This window comes from Neolamprologus brichardi, chromosome 22 (assembly GCF_056152115.1).
Source record: "Neolamprologus brichardi isolate AB-2024 chromosome 22, ASM5615211v1, whole genome shotgun sequence".
NCBI classification, from domain to species: domain Eukaryota; kingdom Metazoa; phylum Chordata; class Actinopteri; order Cichliformes; family Cichlidae; genus Neolamprologus; species Neolamprologus brichardi.
Window position 1 is genome coordinate 34,093,653 of NC_142124.1, and position 22,374 is coordinate 34,116,026.

Sequence of the window (22,374 nt, forward strand, 5' to 3'; positions counted from 1 at the left end):
GTTTTTTTTTTACCATCAGGGCCTCATGAGCCTATACTGGTGTTTTTAAAAGTTATGTTTGACTTTATGACTTTCTGTGTCGTTTCTGGGATGCTTAGGATTCATATTGCACTGCTGGAAATAGTTTATTTTGATGCACATGCTGCTTTTTTGCAAATTTGCATTATAATATTTATTTTCGTTTTTCCTGCAGTGTGTAAAAATTGGTGTATTTCAAAAATAAAACTATGAAGACACTCAAAATAAATTTCCTGTGGTGGGAAACTATTTTGTGCAACTTTTTTGTATTTACAGTTTTGAGGGATAAGCCTCTTAAATTTCTCTAACTAGAAATATATGTTAAAAAACAAAAACGATTTTAATTTTTTTTGTAGTTTATTGTACTTTTTTGCAATTTATGTAATTACTATGCACTTAATGCAGACATATTATTAAAATCTGGGCTATAATGGTTGTATTGATGTATAGCAACTTGAAATGCTCCCAAAAATGGCTCCACAGCATGTAAACATATAATATAAGCTCTGGCGGACTTGGTTCTATGGTAGGTCTTAAAGGGTTAAAAGTGGAGCATGGTGATGCACGAGCATGATTTTCATTTATTTTGTGTCTCTTGCGTATCCGTTACCCTCTGCCTAAAGGTTTTACAAGGTAATTACACTGGAAGAAAATAAGTAAAACTAACTAATAACAGACAATGAAGATAATGAAGGGAAATTAAAATGCTCAGCAGTTAAAATCTGCAATTCTCCAATTCAATGCTGAGAGAACAAGGTTACAAGTTCAGACATAGATCAGCTGAACTTTTATATAAAAGTATAAAGGAAATAAAAATGGACAATGAAGTGTATACAGCCTCATTTAGTACTCGTCAGTAACTATCAGTTAATCTGGTCCTTGGATGATAGCAGCGAGGAAGTGTACAGCATGTGCCCTATTACAGGCCTATTTCCTGTTTCCTGCCTTACCTCAGGACTCTGAACACATACATGTAAGTCACATCTCGTTCTTTATAGCCACTCTGTTTTCCCTCTGTTGCTGCCTCAGATGTGTCTGTGGCCTGGCTGTAAGTGACAGGTGGTCGAGCAGGTCACCTACTAACTGGAAGGTTGGTGGTTCAATCCCAGTCTGCTCCAGTCTGCATGCCAAATATGACCATGTTGCTCTCCGATGCGTCCATCGGAGTGTGAATGTTAGACAGGAAGCAGCATAGAAGAATGGGTGAATGTAAGTTGTGTAAAACGCTTTGATAGAGTAAGAACCAGCATTTCAGAGTAATGGTACCTGATGTAGTGTTGCTTTGTTAGCGTGTCTATCTGGACATTTTGGAGAAGAAATTATTTTAACACCAACAGTAAAATATCCAATAATAAGATAAGGTTGAATAAGACGAACACCATCAGTAGTCACACAGTGTCCACTTCCATGTTACACGCAAACTGAAAGTAATTCATGGAAATCTATCGAATCCCTAATTCAGACTTCAGATTGTGGAAAAGCAGCAGTACTCACCCTCACCAAAGGTTCTCCATGAACAAGGACTGATGCTGAAACCATACCACAGCACAGGAGTTAAGATTTTATCATTATGTTTTTAAGGCTCTAATCAATTCGTAAGGGTCTGATTGTTATAGCTGATAAATATACACAAAGGCTTATTTAGGATTGTAAATAAGACCCGTCGTCTTCAGAAAACGACTCTGTCTTCATCCACAGGAGGAAAAACACAGCCTCACAGCAGTGCAAACCCTCGAATAAACCTAGCTTCCAAGCAAACAGAGTTCAGTGTGCTTGCAGTCGTGAGGTGTGACATCTGTAAAGGACAGTATGCACTGACTACGGTTTCACTTTGTGACCGGAGATCACATGATTGTGATTTGACTCCAGCTGTGGCTCAAATCTGACTCCAACAGACAGAAGCTGCTTTCATCTGAAACTCGATGACTTTGGTGCCCATTTGAGTTTCATTCATCTTTGTGTTCGACTGTATTGGCCTAACTGTGGGTGATTCTGTCTTGGTCTGGATTTTCCCAAACCTGGTCTCCATCAGCCCAGTCAAGCTGAAGCACAACACATGTGATCTTTAAATCCACCATACGTATTGAATAGGGGTGCAACGATACACAAAATTCACGGTTAGGTTCGATACTTTGGTGTCACGGTTCGATATTTTTTTGATACAAAAAAATGTTCATGCTTTTTTAATTTGTCATTTATTAAAATTATAAATATATATATTTAACTCAAACATACAGTTTTTAAATTTAATGTTGCTGAAACAACAAAGTAATAAAAAATTAATCTATCTGATGGAGGAATCACTCATCTTTGGAAAAGAGAGTTTATTACAGAGAAATGTCTCTTTCCTAAATAAAAGCTATACTATACGCTTCTTCTGGGCTATATTCTCAGCAGCATATTAAACATATCAGGTCCCCATAAGGAGAATCATGTGCTAACGGCTGTCTAAATGACTCGGGTAAAGTTTGTAGCATGCGTGCTTGTTGTTTTTGTCTGCTTCCACTTGTCTTTGCACGAGGATGATGTCGGAGTAAATGTGCAGTCATATTCGTTGTGTTCCCACTAGTGCTGTCAGCGTTAATCTGAAATGACGTTAACGCCACAACACGGCAAATCTCCGTTAACGAGCTACCGCGGATCGCCCCGTGCGTGGGGCTGGATGTCAACACGTTAACGAGCTAACTGCGCTAACGAGCTAACTGCGCTAACGAGCTAACTGCGCTAACACACTAGTTCCCACCCATGTAATTGAGCATTGCTGGCACATCCAACATACTGTTTTACTTTAGTCCATGACTCGCTTACCTTCAGGGTCATACGTCACATGAAAACCAAAATAGTTCCAAACGCCAGATCTGAATGAGGGTGGGGGAGGTTCAATTTGCCATGTTGCAACGAGCTTAGCTTCTGTCTCGCTAGCTTGTGCTGCGCTCAGTGAATCTGCGTTCGACTACTCCGCCTAGGCTGCACTGTCGAGCGCAGATCCACTGAGCGCTCAACACAGACAGCACCGTCAGAAGGAAAGTTGATAAAATAAATTAAAAATGTTGTATTGTTCGATACATATGCGTACCGAACCGAAAGCACTGTATCGAACGGTTCAATATCGATACGAGTATCGTTGCACTCCTAGTATTGAAGCCATTAGCATGTTGTGTCCCTACCCGAGCGTTTTTACTTTTCTGACTTCAGTTATCTGATGAAAGTACAGCTATGAGAGAATTTCACATTTATTTATGGTGTTTGTGTAGCACTCTGTACACAACCTGACACTCAGAGAAACAAAAGGCTACAGTTTAAATTGATGATCATCACAAGTTGGTGCATTTTCATCAAGCAAAAGACAAAAGGTTGATTCTTTCAGGACCTCAGTGGGGCGTTTAGTTGTTCCAGGAAACTCAAGAGTAAAAATCAATACCTGCACATGCACTTCAAGCAGAGAAATATGAGAAATCATCGCTCCATCCCGGTAGCAGTGCTTCTGTCTTTTCAAAAGCAGGTAGAAAAAGTGTCTAGTAGGCTGTTCTGCTCTCAGCTATCGCAGCTGATGCTGCCTGCAGTGGAAGTCGGGACAGTAATGTGCAGACATTGTAATTATAGAAAGTCATAAAGAGCACTGAGGACACATCAGGTTGTCTCAAATACTTCCTCTGAAGAGTGCAGTACATGTGACTGTCGAATGAACATTATGCATTTCCTCATGCAGCATCATGTTTTTAAAAAACAAAACATGACCCGTTTGGATGCTCCTGGAACGTCACTGTATAACATTTGTCCATTAAACCCAAACTGCATTTACATAAAAGGAATCAATCACTTACTTACACAGCAACATCACACCATAACCCTCCACCATTAAGGAACCTGCTCATGTGACACAATCACATCTTTAGCCTAGTCCAGGGCTGGACTGGGAACCTGGCATACTGGGCATTTGACAACCCTTTGGGCTGATGGGTTAGATAAGATAAGATAAGATACCTTTATTAGTCCCACGAGTGGGAAATTTCATGTTAAGTTTAAGTTTAGTTTAGTTTAAGTTTAGTTTAAAGGGCTGCTGCGCTCTGGATGTACAAGCACTGACAGCAGCCCATTAGTTCATTAATGCCACTGGATTGCTCAATCGAATGTCTTAACCCAGCCTCCCTCTCATAGCCTCATTGTGCCCTCATGCTAAAAGGGCACAAACACAGGCGGCTGTTATTTCACAGAGGACTTCAGTCATTTTAACAGAAGTCACATTGAAATTAGCTCGCGCTTATTCAACAGGTTAGCGTTAGCATCTGTCTAAAAAGATCAAGGTTTCCTTCAATATGGGAGTAAAGGACTCAGGTCCAGTATAGTTTGTCAGAGGCTGAGCAGACGTGCCGCTGAGCCAGGCAGCAGCTGCAGGTGCCAGACTGACATCAACAATCAGCTTTCATGCTAAATTCTCCTGCTTAAAGAATTTCATGTCTCTTGTATTTATACTTAGTATCAGATGAATCAAAGCCAGAGTTGAAACACTTCTGTGACTGAAAATTGTTCCAGTGTAACAACTTAAAAATGTTACATAATATCAGGTACAGCGGTCCCTCGCTGTAACGCGCTTCACCTTTCACGGCTTCGCTGTTTCGCAGATTTTTTTTGTGCAGTTTTCTATGTTTGTTTCTTTTTTTCTTTTCTTTTTTGTTTTAAAGCGCACTGTGTTCTGCGTCCTGATTGGCTGTAGACCATTGTCAATCAATCTCGTGTCGTATCTCCTGTACAGTACAAGAGAGAAAAGTTTGAAAATGTTCCTGCCTGTCTGAGAAAAGTGTATAAAGTGTGCAGTGAGGGCTTCTACAGCCTTAAAGCATCTATAATAAAAGTTGGCTACTTCGCGGATTTCACCTATCGCGGGTTATTTTCGGAACATAACTCCTGCGATAAACGAGGGACCGCTGTAAATGTAAAAAAGGGAAATTTCAGTGGAAAACATTTCCAGGGTGACAGAATTCACACCAGTAACTCCAACACGGTGTCCGTACATTTTATGTGTTAAATATAATTCAATTCTATTTTATTTACACAGCGCCAAATCACAACAAAAGTCACCTCAAGGCGCTTTATATTGTACAGTAGATCGCACAATAATAGATACAGAGAAAACCCAACAATCATATGACTCCTATGAGCAGCACTTTGGCGACAGTGGGAAGGAAAAACTCCCTTTTAACAGGAAGAAACCTCCAGCAGAACCAGGCTCAGGGAGGGGCGGGGCCATCTGCTGTGATTGGTTGGGGTGAGAGAAGGAAGACAGGATAAAGACATGCTGTGGAAGAGAGACAGAGGTTAATAACAGATATGATTCGATGCAGAGAGGTCTGTTAATACATAGTATAAATATAGAGTAAGACTCTAGCAGGGGTTTGTTAAGCATCACTATCAACAGCATAAAATTCATCATCCAACAAACAGACTCATTCTCAGTCTCAGATCTGCACTTATATTAACTCAAGTTGTTTTGGTACCTGAACTGAAGTTGTCACAGTGATGTCACCTTATTAGTCCGATGATCCAAGCAGAAACAAGACCGTGGTAGAACCACTGTTATCCATCATGGATCATCCTCCGCACCGCTCACCACGACATTTACTAAGAGACTCATTAAGCTCTGCTACTTTCACACCTCATACCACCATGTTTCCTCACTGTGTCATATTAGTCTTATCCATAGTTCTATTATTTATTTTATTTTTTTATTAGAGGCAACATCATTGATCGATTGTACTAAACCCAAGACACTGATAACTAGCATATCTGATCAGGGTTATTGCTTGCTGTTGAACTGGTTATTCCACTTTGAGTTTGTTGTTTCTGTGGTTAAAAGGTTGTTTATGGAGGAAATGTGCCGCAGGAAGAGTTTGCTTAGGTTAATAGTCATTTTCTTGGCTGGTTTGAAGCTTTTTGTTTTCCTCCATCTTTCTTTTTTAAAAAGGTTTTAGCCAGAGACCTGTGGTAGGATGGATCCAGTTGTGAGGCCTTCACAGCTGTTCTGTCATATTAAATGTTTTTTAGGGTTAAAAAAAATATCAAACTGAAGCAAAGTTTCCCATAATGCTGTAAGGCAGAGGTCTCCAACCTTTTTTGCGCCATGGACCGGTTTATGCCCAACAATATTTTCACGGACCGGCCTTTAAGGTGTCGCGGATAAATACAACAAAATAAAACTAGTACCGGTACCAAAAAAAGAAGATTTATTCATAACACACGTGAAAAGACCCAGGAAAACAGAGTTAACGATAAAAACGATAACAAAATAACGCTGAAAACCAATAAAAACCCTAAAAACTATACATTTCACACCTGAGCCTCAACTCTCGCGGCCCGGTACCAAACGACTCACGGACCGGTACCGGTCCGAGGCCCGGGGGTTGGGGACCGCTGCTGTGAGGCATCTGATTTTTTTTCCTGAGCTTTTTGGGAATGAGTTTTAGAAACAGAGTATAGAGTTACAAACTGGAACGTGATTGGCTGTTTTAATACTCGGTCTACCACTGCTTAACACAACAGTTTCAGGTATATAATGAATTAAGTGCAGGTTGTATAGAGGGCCTGACCAAAAGGTGTTACCACCACACGTAACCTCAGGCACCTACCACCCAGGAAACATACACTCAGTATTCCTGTTTGCAGACCTTTGGTGATCCAGGAAATCCCACACGCGTGTTCAGTGTGTTAATCATGTCATAGTTGACCTGACCTCTGCCTGACTTCAGTTTTTATTCATTTCTTTTTAGTTACAATGTGTTGAAGCCTGCACCCTGACCTGTTCATGATGATATTTGCATCCTCCAATCGTTTTATTAATAAACCTTCAAGATATTTCATGCTGACACTTTTTTATCGGCTGTGCGAGTGTCAGGTGTGGATGTTTTAAAGCACGGTGACAGTACGTGAGGTTTGATCGGCGTGCAGTGAGAGGATACACGCTCGTGTGAGCAGAGAGCGGCCTTCAATCAGGTGGAGTCCTCTTGTTGTGGCTTCAGCTACAGGAAAGTGTGATGCGTATGCGGCGTCCTGAGGACAGCTGCTCAAGGATGTTCAGCTTCCTGCTTTCTCGTCTTACTGTAGCGAGTTACAGTTTCAGCTGCACCCTGGGTCAGGCACAGTAGCAGCCAGACAGCGTGCTGCACTGTGGATGTGCTGCTGTGGCTTTGATTCATTTATTTAATATTCATTTTTATTAAACCGTTGCACTGACAGTTGTTTATCAGATGTGTCGCCCAGTGAAAGGAAAAGAGACATTATCTGAATTTTAAAAGCCAAATAGTGAAGTTAACATTCTGTGTGCGTCCTTGTTGGTCTCGTTGGCTGTTAAGCCTGTGAGTCATTCTAGCATTAAAAGCTCAAAGGATGAGTCATCCTGTCAGTGTAAAACATTTAATCCCTCAGATATTTTAATATAACAGTTTCTTTACATGATAACGATGTAACAGTTAGCTCCTCCCCCAGTTTAGTTAATTAACTGTGAGACCACACGAACAAAAACATACATTTTATAGTAGATGATGGACAACAGAAACCCTGTCTCTCGTCTAAGTGTTTGTGTTTCTCTTCTGTGGTGTCGTGTGGATGGCAGAGGCGGAGTCTTGGGCCCCGGGCCTTATGTTGGACACCATGATTGTGATGATGTCACATGATCTTTGTTGGCACATGAAGTTGTTGCATGAGTGCAGTTGTTTTAAGTGCTGCATGCGTTATAAACACCTATTTTACATAAAGGAGCAGGAAACATCAAATCATGATCACATCATGCAAATAAGAACTGCTACTGAGAGTAACCTTTAGCTCAGCGGCCTTTTTTGCGCCACGGACCGGTTTATACCCGACAATATTTTCACGGACCGGCCTTTAAGGTGTCGTGGATAAATACAACAAAATAAAACTAGTACCGGTACTGAAAAAAAGAAGATTTATTCATAACACACGTGAAAAGACCCAGGAAAACAGAGTCAACGATAAAAACGGGTGCACTCTAACAAAACCTCAGAGGGAAAGAAAGGATACCTGAGCTGAGTGTCAGCATGTAACCACTAGATGTCATCCTGCAGCCTGTGCAGAGTTTCATTTAATCTAACGATGACAGAAACACTGGGTGATCACTCCTGTACACTTTATGTTTTTAAAATGACGAGCTGTGATGTGTGTGAAGCTGCTCTGTTAGATAAAGAACGACTGAGAGTTTGTTTCTGTGTTTGGACAGGTAGGAACCCAGAGGTCTGATGAGGCTCTGAGGATGACGTCTTTGCCTTGAAGCCCCACCAGTATGTCAGGTAAGGCTCACACTGCCAGCTTCACTCCAAACATGATGGAACCTAAAGAAAAGTCTGATTATTCTCTATGTTTTTAGTTGGTGTGAAAGTTGATGTGAAAACTAAAAAAACAGCAAACACTCTGTTTTACGCGTTGATTCTGATCACGTCAGGGAAACAACGTTAAGTACACGCGCACAGGTTAGCACAGGTTAGCACAGGTTAGCACAGGTTAGCACAGGTTAGCACAGGTTAGCACAGGTTAGCACAGGTTAGCACAGGTTAGCACTGTTGTAGCGCGAGTAATCCAACGTCGAGTACTCTCATTACACTGTGTTAGACAACAGAAGTAAAAACATATTTGACTTTGTGTCACTTCTCACTGAGCCGGTTTGACATCAGGACCTCTGGTTCACAGTTTATTTGTCAGCTGCTCGGCAACGAGGTCAGAAATGAAGTGTGAGGTTTGCTGTGGCGGCGAACAGCTTCTACACATAATGTGACAGCAGTCAGTCATTCAGCCTGGTGTTAAACTACTGAGATATTAACTCCTAACAGTTCTTTAAAAATCAGTTTTTACTGCAGTTCAGGATCAAATTAGTAGTGTTCAACTCCATTAAGATAATCTTTGCTTTAACGTGTACAGTGTGACAGAGTTGAGTCAGATCCAGGACCGACTGCATGACAGTGCTACGAGCTGTGGAAGCAGAGAGGAAGCTAAAGGGAGTCGAGACCTAATAATAAGTTTAAGTGTTTGAATTATGACCGTCCGTTTACAAGAAGGGATCTGGAAAGTACAACAAATGAGTTTGCACCAACAGGAACTTGATTCGTATCATAGCTGCAGTTAAAACTGCTGCTGCGTTACCATGAAACTTTTCTAAAACCTATTTTTAAACATTTTCATATTACGATAGCAAAGAAACAGAAACAAGCGCATAACAAACGCTAGTGAACAAGAAATCACAAATATCAGTGTTGGTCTTAGAAATAATCCACTGTTTCCATTTCCTGACCTGTTATTAAATGATTGACTGTATCTGTTGGAAATGTCTTTAAAAACATGGTCAGGTCTCAATAACCTAACATTTTAACGTGGTAGCTGTAAGTGACAGACGATGCTCACACTCGGAGCAGGAAAGCCCCTCGAGCAGCAGAGATCAGTGACCAAAACCCCGACCACTGCATGTCACACAGTGTAAACTCTACACTTGGACAGTGATAGTCTGCTGTCACCACCAGAGGTCCACGTTGTGTTAGAGTGATAACAATGTTTTAATCAAGGTGATCAGTGTTAAACTGTGAAAAGGTCTCAGCTTGAGCCTCATGGCAAAATCCTCTCACACACACATATGAACCATCATTTCTATAACGTGGTCCATCCCTGTTCACACAGCAGCACCGCTTCATTCGGCCAAATCAAAGCATCAAAAGTCAACCAAAGAAATGTGAAGATGGCAGGACGCAGCCATGCTGCCCTATCAGCCAAGACAGGATGTAGCTCTGCATTTATTTACTTCACATCAGTGAGGTCAGCGCGGCTGGAATTGGATTTAACCAGCCTGGCGACCTCAGCGACCCGGCCATCCCTGCATAGCCGACACACTCACATGTTATCACACTGACAAAATAAACTCGAGCTTTCATTCAGCGTATAAGCTCAACGACCGCTTCGGTATCTGAGATGCTGTTTTAGTTTTTGCATGAACTGCTGCTCTGTTAGAACGACTTCTGAAAGCTTTTAAGTTCATGTACGAAGCAGAGCAGCATGTGTGTTAACGTGCCTCTCCCATCTGTTCTAGAGCCAGCAGAAAAATGCTCCCCCCGCTGGAAAGATGAGGCCATTCAAAATGGTAATATTTCTCCTCCCTCTCTACACTGTTTCCTTCTCCTGTCAGCATGGCGCAGCTTTGGGTTTGTTTAGGAAAAACTTCGAAAGGGCTTCAAAATTATTTGATTGAAGAACATTTTAGTGTAGATTCAGTTCAAAATCAATCACATCCCAGTCGTTTCAGTTTCACCGGTGTTGGGAAGCTGCACACATCACGTTACAACACGTAGAGTGACTGAAGTCAGACGTTTAAACATTTTGCTCTTTTTGAAGGACATCAGCTCATTTAGAGTTTGCTTTCAAAAAGTGGGACTTTCACTTATTGTAATTATAATAACAATAGTAATAAAGTAAGTAAAGCTTTATTTGCACCGTTAACCAGAACCCTGAAAACAAACGTCAGTCGAACACGAGTCTAAAAAGCTGACTCAGCTGTGTGGCAGAGCCCACAGAGAGTCTGGGGTCATTTTCAGTGTAATGCACAGCCCTGATCACATGACCCAGGGACCTGCTGAGCACATACTCACATGTGTGCAGGTCCTTTTCCATGCAGAGCTCTAAACGTGATATGTGAGGACGAAGAAGCCTCGCCGCAGCATGCTGGAGACATTTGGCTTGTGAGATACACATGTGATGAAATATGCACCAATAACAGTTTAGTTCAGAGTGTGACACTGTGGGATTGACTGGGCAATATTTCTGAAGTGGTTTAAAAACAAGAGGATGCAGAGATTTGACAAGAGCATCAAAAGTGTGAAGTTACCCAGAGACCGAGCGTTTAGCAGACGTATGCAAGGGCACCAAAGGTTTCTGTTACCTTAGACACAAAACTGTCAGGAGCACAAACGTCTGTCGCAGACAGCTGTCAGCCATCCAAGCTTTAACAGAGTCTGAGCAGCTGTGCAGGATCTGTAGCTTGGAATCATCTTGGGGCTTAAGGAGTGATAAGAAATGTCCTTAAAAGGCGACAGGGTTGCATGAGTGCACATGGAAAATCTATAAAGATCCCATAATTATTATTATATTCAGAAGGAGCTTTCCTCCTGAGACAGTGCTGACCACATTCTGCACATATACCAACACAGCAACGCAGCCCTGACACCCGCTGGAAGCTGAAGAAGTCGACGAACTGCTGCACAGATGAAACGCTGCGTCAGCAACTATGACAACACATCAGGCTCTAAAGTGTCTCCTTACAGAGTGCTGTTCAATGTGTGTGTGTGTGTGTGTGTGTGCTCATTGTTCACATATCAGGAAGTAATCCAAATCATCAGGTCATTAGCAGCTCCTAAAGTCAAAAACCTCAGATGATAACAACACACCTATCATATCACATGACCTATCTTATCACATGACCTATCATATCACATGACCTAATATATCACATGACCTATCATATCCTATTATTATTTCTTTAATAGAAATGAAGGAAAGCAGCAAAAGCCATGTGTGAAAACTAAAGTGTGCAGCAGTAAAACGAGGAATCATTTTCTGTATGAAAGCATCTCAGTCAGGTTCAGACGTTGCCACGGCAACACATTGATTTCCTTTCATAAGTAATCGTGTGATAGATTTGATGGTGAGTTCTTACCAACACTAAATCCCTGTTGCGTTTATGGACACCAGCCTGGTTTGCTTTCACCACCGTGCGTGTGACCAGATCACTTTGTTACACTCTGATGCTGATACAAGCTTACAAAGAGAAGTCTTTGTTCTTTTTAAAGTTACATTTAAACATGTTTGTAATAAAGCTACAGGTCAGTGGGTGTTTTTTTGTATAAGAGTGCACCACGTTGTTGAAATATTCATTGAACATATATTCAAACTGTTGCAGTTTAACACGCCTGCATGGAACTTCTTTCATCCGCTCAGATCACCATCGTCTGAGCCTATCCCAGCTGTCACAGGGCGAGAGGCGGGGTCCACCATGGACAGCTCGCCAGTCTGTCGCAGGGCCAACACACAGGGACAGACAACCAGTCGCACTCACATTCACACCTGTGGGCAATTTAGATTTTTCAGTGAACCCATCCCCACTAACTGCATGTCTCTTAGCTGCTCCAAAGAGTGAATCACTTATACGTGGACTATTGAATTCAGTCTGTCTTTTAAGACCCTACTGATCAATGATGAAAACATTTAACTAAATATGTTAAATTAATCAGTTTAAATGATCTTTCTGAGTTAACCTCAAACTCACCATCAGCATCCTTTAGACCCCTGCTGACATCAGACGCAAACAGGTTCTGTCATTAACTGATGCTTCATCTCTGATAAAGAGTCATGTACCTCAGGGTTTAAGGTGTTGGTAACTGAACCAGAACTTAAAAATGGTTCATTAAAAAGCAGCAACATGGCCAGTCTTTGTTTTATTTCTAAAGTTCCTGAAGTAACTGATCAAATGCAGGACAGTGGTTTATTAGAAGAGGATTCAGAATTCATCACAGCCCTAAAAATTGTAGAAACATCTGCATGACTTTGGCCTCCAGTAACACTGTGAGGAATCTTTATTATCAGGGTTTGGGGGTTTTTAAGGTTCCTGATAAGCAGCTGAGCCAAAATGCTGCAGCGAGAGTAGAGTAGAGTAGAATAAACCTCTGTACTGACAGGAACTAGAAACAGAGGGTAGATTTCTCTATATTAGGTTCAGTGCTGCTCATTGGGGGTCATCTGGGGTTTTCTGTCTAAGTAAGGTCAAATTTTAATTATAAAATAAAGTTTCAAATGACCTCAGCGTGTCAATCATCTTCAAGAACTACGTTAAATTTCTTCCATATGCTAACGATTAAGATCACTGAAAAAAGAAAACTGCTATTTACACTTGAGTTAAAGACCCGCGGTTCTTCTTAGAAATCCAAATGTGTTGGTGAGTCCCCAACACACTGGTTAATCTGGTTGATCTGACTTATGCTTGTTACCACAAACTTCCAGTATGAATGAACTTTATGCAGGACAGCAAGGCCTCACGAGCAGGGAAGAGTTTCAGTCTGCATTTCCATCATGCTTGATGAAACGATGTTTTATCCTCTCCATGTAACTCTGTCGCATTCAGAGGGTGGGGTTAGATTTAGTGTGAATAACAAAGCACGGATGAGTCCTGCGAGCTGTCAGTGGCTCGTGGTGACGTAATGGTGAGGGGGATAGTTGGGCCCCTTAGTACCAATAATTTAAACAGCCTAACAGGATAAGACGCTGTAGCAAAGCTCAGATCATCTCCACCTGGACTCTTGAACATCATACTTAAACGGCTCCATAGTCACATGATTAAAACCCAACAGAGGACCTTTGGGATGTGTTTGAATCTGTCATCGTGGCATGTGCAGCCAACTCTGCAAAAACCGTGTGATGTCTTAAAGGATATTCCCACAACAGTGCTTAATCTGTGCTGTGAGTTCACAGTGATCCCCCAACAGCTGATAATGGGGTTATCCTAAGTCTCAGAACTAGGTGTATTAATTAGAGATGGACTAATAGAGATGGTCTGATACTGACATAAATTACTGGATCGGATATCAGAGAGAAATAAAAAATGTAATCGATCCATTAAATATCAAAAAAGCTCCTCACAAAACCTGCGACACGGCGTAACTCTGCTCATAACCGTAGCACGTTGCAGCAGTGTGGTCACGTGATAGAGCAGCTGTGTGTGTTTGTAGCCTCAAACCAGCATTTCATCTCTGAGGAAGTTTTCCCAGAGAGAAGTAAAGCAAGTGTGTAAGTTCATCTCTGAATGTTTGTAAAGCATTCCCACGTTAAGCTTAACAATCGATATATGGAGCGACTGCCTCTCTCTCTCTCTCTCTCTCTCTCTCCTGCTGCTGCTTCAATCATAAACTGATCAATGATCAGCTGATCGTCTCTCTTCTTTGTTTTTGTCCCACTTTGCACCAGAAAGAGGAAACCAGCAGCTGAACAACAGCAGCACGTTTAAGCTTGATCAGCTGTTGTTAGAATTTATTTAATATTATTTCTACACCAGGATCTTTTTCTACAGCTGACGTAACTGTGCAGGGGCGGATCTAGCAAAGTTTAGCCAGGGGGGCCGATAGGGCATGAACAGGGAAAAGGGGGCACAAAGACATACTTTTCTTTCTTATTCTCATTTAAAATGTCGAGCTTTTAATAAATAATTATCTGACTCTTACACCCAAAGTTTTAATCTGATGTAAAATGTATAGAAGTCCATTACTGTATATAGTAACTGTTAAGTCTAATATACCCTAGTAAGCTATACTACTTTTTCCTTTGGGAACCATCTGTGCAGTCTGCAGTTCTGTTGAAGAAAGATGTTGAATCTGTTTAATTATTCTTGAAAAATAATTTATTTCTATGCATTTTTTTTTTTTTTTACATGTGCATTAAATTAAAGTTGATTACGTTGATTAATCATCATGAGGTTGGGGGGTGGTTCCCTATTTATTTATCTGCTGGGAGTTTGCAACCCTATTAGTTAGGTTGTTTAATATTTCTGCTAAGTACTCTTTAAAATACCAGAATAGGGAGGATGGAGCAGGTTTAAGTTTATTAGATTGATCAGTGTTGCTGAACTATGAAATATTTTGGGTGCAGTGTATTTTTTACATACAGGTATAACAGAATAGCTTTAGTGTTGTTATTTATTTAAACTTGAGTATGAACTTATACAAAATGCAGAAGATATTAAAAAAACAGTTTTATTGATTAAAAAACACTATATCAGATTCATATCGGTATCAGCAGATATCCAAATTTATGATATCGGTATCGGACATAAAAAAGTGGCATCGTGCCATCTCTACTATTAATATACTTAATATCACCTTCACAAATAGTTCATTTAGAACGGAAACATGCAGTGTCCTTGACTCACATTGTGTCTTAATGACAATGCACCGTGCTGTCTAATCCTTTCAAATTCACAGATCTGACTTAAGGTAGATGTTTCTTTCTGTAGGTACTGTGGACACAACAGAAAACAGTAGCCATGCTTCGGCTCACTCAATTAATCAAAAAAAAAAATCTATACATATATATAATAGGAGTGCAACGATACTCGTATCGATATTGAACCGTTCGATACAGTGCTTTCGGTTCTGTACGCATATGTATGAACAATACAAAATTTTTCATTCATTTGAACAACTTTTCTTCTGACGATGCTGTCTGTGTTGAGCGCTCAGTGGATCTGCGCTCGACTACTCTGCCTAGGCTGCACTGTCGAGCACAGATCCACTGAGCTCAGGGCAAGCTAGCAAGACAGAAGCTAAGCTCTCGTTGCAACATGGCAAATTGAACCTCCCCCACCCTCATTCAGATCTGGCGTTTGGAACTATTTTGGTTTTCATGTGACGTATGACCCTGAAGGTAAGCACGTCATGGACTAAAGTAAAACAGTATGTTGGATGTGCCAGCAATGCTCAATTACATGGGTGGGAACTAGTGTGTTAGTGCAGTTAGCTCGTTAACGTGTTGGCCGTCCAGCCCCACGCATGGGGCGATCCGCGGTAGCTCGTTAACGGAGATTTGCCGTGTTGTGGCGTTAACCTCATTTCAGATTAACGCTGACAGCACTAGTGGGAACACAACAAATATGACTGCACATTTACTCCGACATCATCCTCGAGCAAAGACAAGTGGAAGCAGACAAAAACAACAAGCACGCATGCTACAAACTTTACCCGAGTCATTTAGACAGCCGTTAGCACATGATTCTCCTTATGGGGACCTGATATGTTTAATATGCTGCTGAGAATATAGCCCAGAAGAAGCGTATAGTATAGCTTTTATTTTGGAAAGAGCCATGTCTCTGTAATAAACTCTCTTTTCCAAAGATGAGGGATTTCTCCATCCGATAGATTTATTTTTTATTACTTTGTTGTTTCAGCAACATTAAATTTAAAAACTGTACTTTTGAGTTAAAATATATATTTATAACTTTAATAAATGACAAATTAAAAAGGCATGAACATTTTTTTTGTATCGAAAAAATATCGAACCGTGACACCAAAGTATCAAACCGAACCGTGAATCTTGTGTATCGTTGCACCCCTAGTATATATATATATATATATATATATATATATATACACGTATACATATATATATGTATATGTATATGTATATATGTATATATATATATACATATATACATATTCCAAAAAGAGCAAAAACTGCCCATTTATGAAGTTCTCAGAAATCTCCTTTGTTTATGTCATAATTCACTTCCTTATAAGTCTTAAATATCAATTTTTAATAAAAATTGGGCATCCACTCACACTTGACTTTCTGTTGTTTTTGACTTTAGTTTTAAGTGAAAATCTAATCCTGGAGCTTCCTATATTTTCTATAAATCCTATGTAGATTTAATTCCCAATAAATAAAGAAATAATGTAACATTTTTCTTTTATTTGATTAACTTTGTTCTCTGTCTACTTTTTGTGACAGTTTTCTGTAAACCTGTGGATGTCTCAGGTCGTATTTAAGCAGAAACATTGACTCTAAAGAGTTTGCATTCACGCATCACTGTATCACCACTTTTAGTAGTTTCACCTGGAATCTGTGCTGCATTCAGTCTGGTTGGTTATAATCCCTTACCTTACTATCACCACTTCCTGAAAGGTCGTCTTAGCGTCAAACAGGAAGTTTTCATGATTCTTTTGGACTAAAAGCCAGAACTGATGGCAGATGGAACGAATGTTTAATTGGAAATTAGGTTGAGCGCACAGTTAAACAGTTCAACTCCAAATTAAAGAGTTGTCCTTTAACACATGAAGCACGCAGACAGATGCTTTAATAAGAAAAATCCCTTTTGCAGATTTAGCTTTGATTGTATTCTTTCTGAATGAATAATATGAATCATCACTTTTCCATTTTTCCAAACGTAAACAAAAACAAATGACCCCCCCCCCCCCCCCCTTTGCCCCCACATGCATTTGTATCATGTCCTGAATGTGGAGCGTTTTAAGTTTACCTGAAATGTTTTTGTCATCTTTGTTTTCATTTTCCAGTTGTGTATTATGCAAAATTGCATTCAGTAATATTTGGCTCTTAAACTCTCTTCCCATGATGCTTTGCACACTGCCTCTCAGCAGTCGCTCCTCTCTAGACGGTGCTGAAAGCATTTTTTGTCTCGCCTGGAAAACCTTTTTTGGACTTTGCTGATCTGCACTCGATCCCTCATAACAGGATCAGGTTGTGGAATATAAACACAATCCTACAAGTTTGTCTAAATTCTGTGATTCGTGTTCGTAAACAAGGTGATATTTCTTTAACAATATGATGATTCGTTCAGCAAATGTTTGCAGTTCTGGGCGTCTGATCCTTGTGGAGTTGTGTAGAGAAGCAATGACAGTATTTATAATGAGAAAAAAGCAAGAGCAGGATTCAAAACAAGTTCACCCACCTTATCCTAAAGTGCCGGATAATCCTCTCCAACTTTAACCTTTACTGAGGGTAGCCTTCTGTTGTTCCCCTCAGCTTACCCTGAACTTTAAGGGAAAGGTTAACCAACTAATGTGGCCTCCTCAGGTAACAAAGAGTAGCCAGGGACAACTGGCACTGGAGATCATGTTAACTGAGGGCCTCTGGATAAAAGAGATTCCTCACACCCAAAAATTGTTCATGACCAGCTTTGAACCCCCGAGTCCTCAAACGATCAAGGGAGGGAATGTACAAAAGCCCGCCGCAGGGCCAGTGTGGCAAAGAGCCGCCGGGAGCGAAGCCTCGTAGGTGCACGGCGCGGTCAAAGGCCTCGCTGGTTACTTCAGCTGTTGGCAGGAATACCTCGAGTCGTCTATTAGAGACCATGCTGGATTGTATTTGTATTTTTTACATAGGGGAGGAAAAAAGAGACAGCTGGCATTTATGTGAGCACCCCGGGTAAGTAGGAAAATTCATAGAGGCGCGTAAGTTACTGTAGATGTTCCTTTTTTAGATCAACCGTAGTACTTGTTGTTTCCAGTTACTAACAGTGACACACCGGGCATCTGAGCATTTTACCATATCAACTTTCTCTATTTTAATATTTTAATTTTAATATAGACATAAGTGCTTTCAGATCTGCTGCACTTGCTGTATTGTCTCCTCAAAGCTCAGTGACAAAAATATATATTTAAATAAATATATATTTAAATATCTTAATAAATATAATTTGTTTACTTTATAATGAATGTTTATGTGAGTCATATGCACATATTAAGGTGATTTTCTATTGATGCTGTTTTAATACTGCATTTAAACAGTTTTACTAATAAAGCTTCACTTTATGTGACGAAGAAAACAAAGAGTTGGAGATTAAAAAATGTGACAAATGAATTAAATTCGTCACTAAAAGTCTGGCATAGAAACAAGCGTAGACAGTCACACCATCCACTCAGACAACAGATTGTTTCATTATTGACAGGCGTTAAACTCTGTCTGACAAACGCTTAACAGTTGTTAAGAAACTACAAACAAGATTAGTTCAGGACCAGGACATCACCTCATCAAAAAGTTAAACTGGTATCAAGCCCTCTTTGCAAGAAGATTTGCCTCATAGGACCAGCCTCTTACCAGCTGTTGCATGCTGATCACATCTACTGGTCACACACTCACACTTATTACATTAATGGAGCTGCTAATCCCACCATAAGCCTTTGTAACTGTTCGTGCAGGCAGATCAATCAAACGCTGAAACGTATTTTTAACAGAACAAGTCAAAATGTTCAATCTTATTACGCACTCACTGCTCTTTGTTTAATAAAGCAGCTTTATAACTCACCTCCACGACAGCTATTTTAGCTATATATTAATATTACTTATCACTTGTCTTTAAAGCCTTATTGTTGTTGTTATTATTACTGATCTCCAGCTGATCTCAGGAGTTTTCCAGCATTTAAATAAGAAATCTTTGAGTCTTACATGTTTGTGTTTCTTTGACAGCCGCCTGTATTTAACAGTAACTGTTCTATCTGTTGTTCCTGTCTTTAATGAAGAACCAATTAACACTTAGAGAGCTTTCCATAAATAAACAACAATCAAGGTCAAGGTCAGTCACAGAGAGGCAGACATCCAGAAGACTTTTACAGAGAAAGAGAAAAATGTTAATGAGGAAAGTTTATTAATAACACAGTAGATCGTTTTTCTTTTAGCACAGCAGCAAAGCTTTCTAGTATTTCCACATTAACTCTTTACTCATGCTGGTCGTACACACGTGTAGATGCTACAGTATATGAGGATTATTTTATGTAAGGTTCAAGGTTCTTTATTTGTCACATGCATAGTTATACAAGTATAACACACAGTGAAATGTAGCCTGACACGCTGCTCGACATGTGCAAAAATGGGTAGAGGAAGAACATTATATATATATATACACATTGGGTGAATGTGCAGTAGTAGCAGCAAGCAGGTGAATTCTGTACATTAAGTGAATTAAATAAGAATAGACAATCTGACTGTTTTACAGAATAGACAATATAAAAATATTTAAAATTAAAATCATAGAAAAGTGGTTCTCTACTCCCACCACCACGTTTCAGATTAAAATGTAATAATTTTGGACATCTGTCAGCTTACCGCCGTACCACCCTGAGCTTGTCTGGTTTCAGGACCTAAGCGGGGTCGGGCCTGGTTAGTACTTGGATGGGAGACGTCTGTTACACGTGTTTATGTCTTGTGTGTCAGATGTATAATATTATTTCTTACCTATTTGATTAAATATAAAATTAAGTGTGAAGTTTGGTACACGGTGTGGTAGTTCTTCAAGAAGGGGGATGGGAGAAAGTGTACCAGCTTCAGGGGATCGTGCTTCTCAGCCTCCCTGGGACTATGTCAGGGTGCTGGAGACGAGTATCCACCTGGTACTCAAACCTCAGAGAAGCAGCTTTTGTCTCGGTCACAGAAACTGAGACCAGCTCTTCATCCTGTCAAGGATATTTAATAGGGGTGGGGGAAAAATGGATACTGTGTAGCATGGTGATATTTTGTTTCTAATAATGTATGGATACAGGGACAGCAGAAATCGATACTTTGTTACAAAAAGGTTTTTGTGCTCTGACTTCAGAGCATGTTGATCCTTTTTCTGAGCAAGAATCCTGACATTCCTTCACTGTCCAAATGTGTTTAATAAACATGACAGTTTACTTATTTTAATTTAAGACATGTTTTATTTTAATTAAGTTTAAAACTTTTTTATTTAATGTAAAATTATATTTTGTTTTAATTTACTTTCAAATTCTTCAGTTGCTGAAGGGGCTGCATAGTTTTCATAAACTGCATAGTTCAGAATAGCTATAATTGTACCAGATGGTTGATTCAGTTAAGTTGGACTAGACTGTAATACAAACCGTTCAGTTTGTCAACAATAAAACTGAAATGAGAGAAAGACTGAGTGTGAGACTTTGATATTAGAGAAAATGAATATTGATAAAGTTTACCTTTATGTACAGAATCTGAATATCGCAAAATATTTTAAACATTGCAATAATATCGTATCGTGGGATGTATGGTGATTCCCACCTCTAATATTTAAGCGTGGATGGGAGTAGTCGTACTAGTACCATTCAACCACATCCCTTCAGTTATTGTGCAGGTGCTTTGGGAGTATGGGATATCATGCTCGTTGTTGCAAGCTATTTGTCCCTGCAACACCAGTCTGGTCTGCATTGGTCTGACTGGTTCTTGGTGGGTGTTGGACTCTCCCAGGGCTGCTCTTTGACACCAATGCTCTGCATCATTGTTATGAACAGAACTGTAAGCACAGTCATGGGCACATGGTGTCTGGTTCAGTTTTAGCTCTGGCAGATGACGTGGTTTTGTTGTTTCATGGAGTCATGACTGCCAGCTTGTACTGGAGCTGTGCTCACCCACAGAGACGGGCTGTAGAGTCCAGACATTTGGGGTAGAGTCCGTGCTCTTCTGTGTCGACAGGAGGTAGTTGGGATGGGACGATGACCAGGGGCATCTTCTCTGTGGGGCGGTCCAGTAATGTCCCACCAGGCGGAGACCTCGGGGTAGACCCAGGATACGCTGGAGAGATGACATCTTTTGGTTGACTTGGATGGATATGCAACATACCAAAACAGACTTTTAACAGATTGTAACAGGTGATTGTGGCACTGTTACTATTTTCAGGTGGTCTACTGTTTTTGGTGAGTCTTAACTACAGACATTGGTGATGCTAAATTAAAAGAAAAAATAATTTTTATTTTAAAAGCTCGTCCGTGGCATCATGCAGAGTTTCAATGGTTTGACATGAAATGATAATTTACCGTAATTCATAAATGAACTATAATATTTGGTCATCTGCCTCGAGATGCATATTAATGTCAGTGACTTCCATTCTTAATTCATATTTTCTAATGATGCTGACCTGCTGTTTGCCACTATAACACCTTCAGCTCTTCTGGGAAGGTTTTCCATGAGGTCTAGAAATTGGTTTATGGGAATTTTTGACCATTCCCATTTTAATTGTGATTCCAGGTGTCTGGAAAGCCTCATCATCAGAAAACAACCAAGTCAGTCGTTAAGTAAACTATGATAGTTAGTCGAGCTAAGCGTCTGCCTGAGAAACCTCCAAAAGGAGCCATCCTAACCAGATGCCTGAACCACATCACATGAGACCTTTCAACATGGAGGAGCAGCTGCTCTACAGCACAGTCCCTGTAGATGTCATTGGCTCTCTCTCATGGCCAAAGTTTTGCCTTCCTTTGCCAACCTGACGCACACCAATCTGCCAGTCCACCTCTCACTCCACCTTCCCATCACTCCTGAATAAGATCCTAAGATATGTCTTTGCATAGATGCAGCCACTTTCCCCAACCCGGAGGGAGCAGTCTCTGGTACCATGACCTCGTGCTTTCTGTCATAATCTAAACGGATAAACAAGCTTTGATGCTGTTATATTAGCTCTGCTTCAGAAGAGAAGGAAATCTGTTCATTTCATGGTTAAACTTTGCACAATAAGTGAGGCGTTAAATCTGCACAGCTGCTACTGTGTAACCAAAAAGTTTTCTTTAAAGCTTGTAGACGTCGCAGAACTGTCGCGCTACTAATAAGACTGACATTCGAACGCTTCACAGTCAGACTGTCCCTCCAACCAGAGGTGGACATGTTTGTCACTTTAAATGTTATAACTGGGCCCTGATTTTGGTTTCCGCTCACCGTCGCTGCATCGTTTCCTTCTCCAAGAATCAGGCAGTGTATTTCAGTGAAAATTAGTATTTTTTTGCAAGTGTTTCCATAATTTTTTAACTACAAATATACAAATACGATTTTCTAGTAATCCTC

General features: G+C 40.3%; 1 protein-coding gene across 3 annotated transcripts in view; it reads left to right on the top strand.

Annotated features, from left to right (window-relative positions):
• Positions 1-22,374, top strand: part of thrb (thyroid hormone receptor beta) — a 117,266-nt gene that overhangs the window by 80,587 nt on the left and 14,305 nt on the right. For all 3 annotated transcript variants that reach the window (XM_087834982.1, XM_087834984.1, XM_087834983.1), the window contains 2 exons: positions 8,249-8,318; positions 10,100-10,150. In XM_087834982.1, the coding sequence (XP_087691108.1) occupies positions 8,312-8,318; positions 10,100-10,150 (58 nt within the window). In that variant the 5' untranslated portion in view covers positions 8,249-8,311. The remainder of the gene's footprint in view (positions 1-8,248; positions 8,319-10,099; positions 10,151-22,374) is intronic.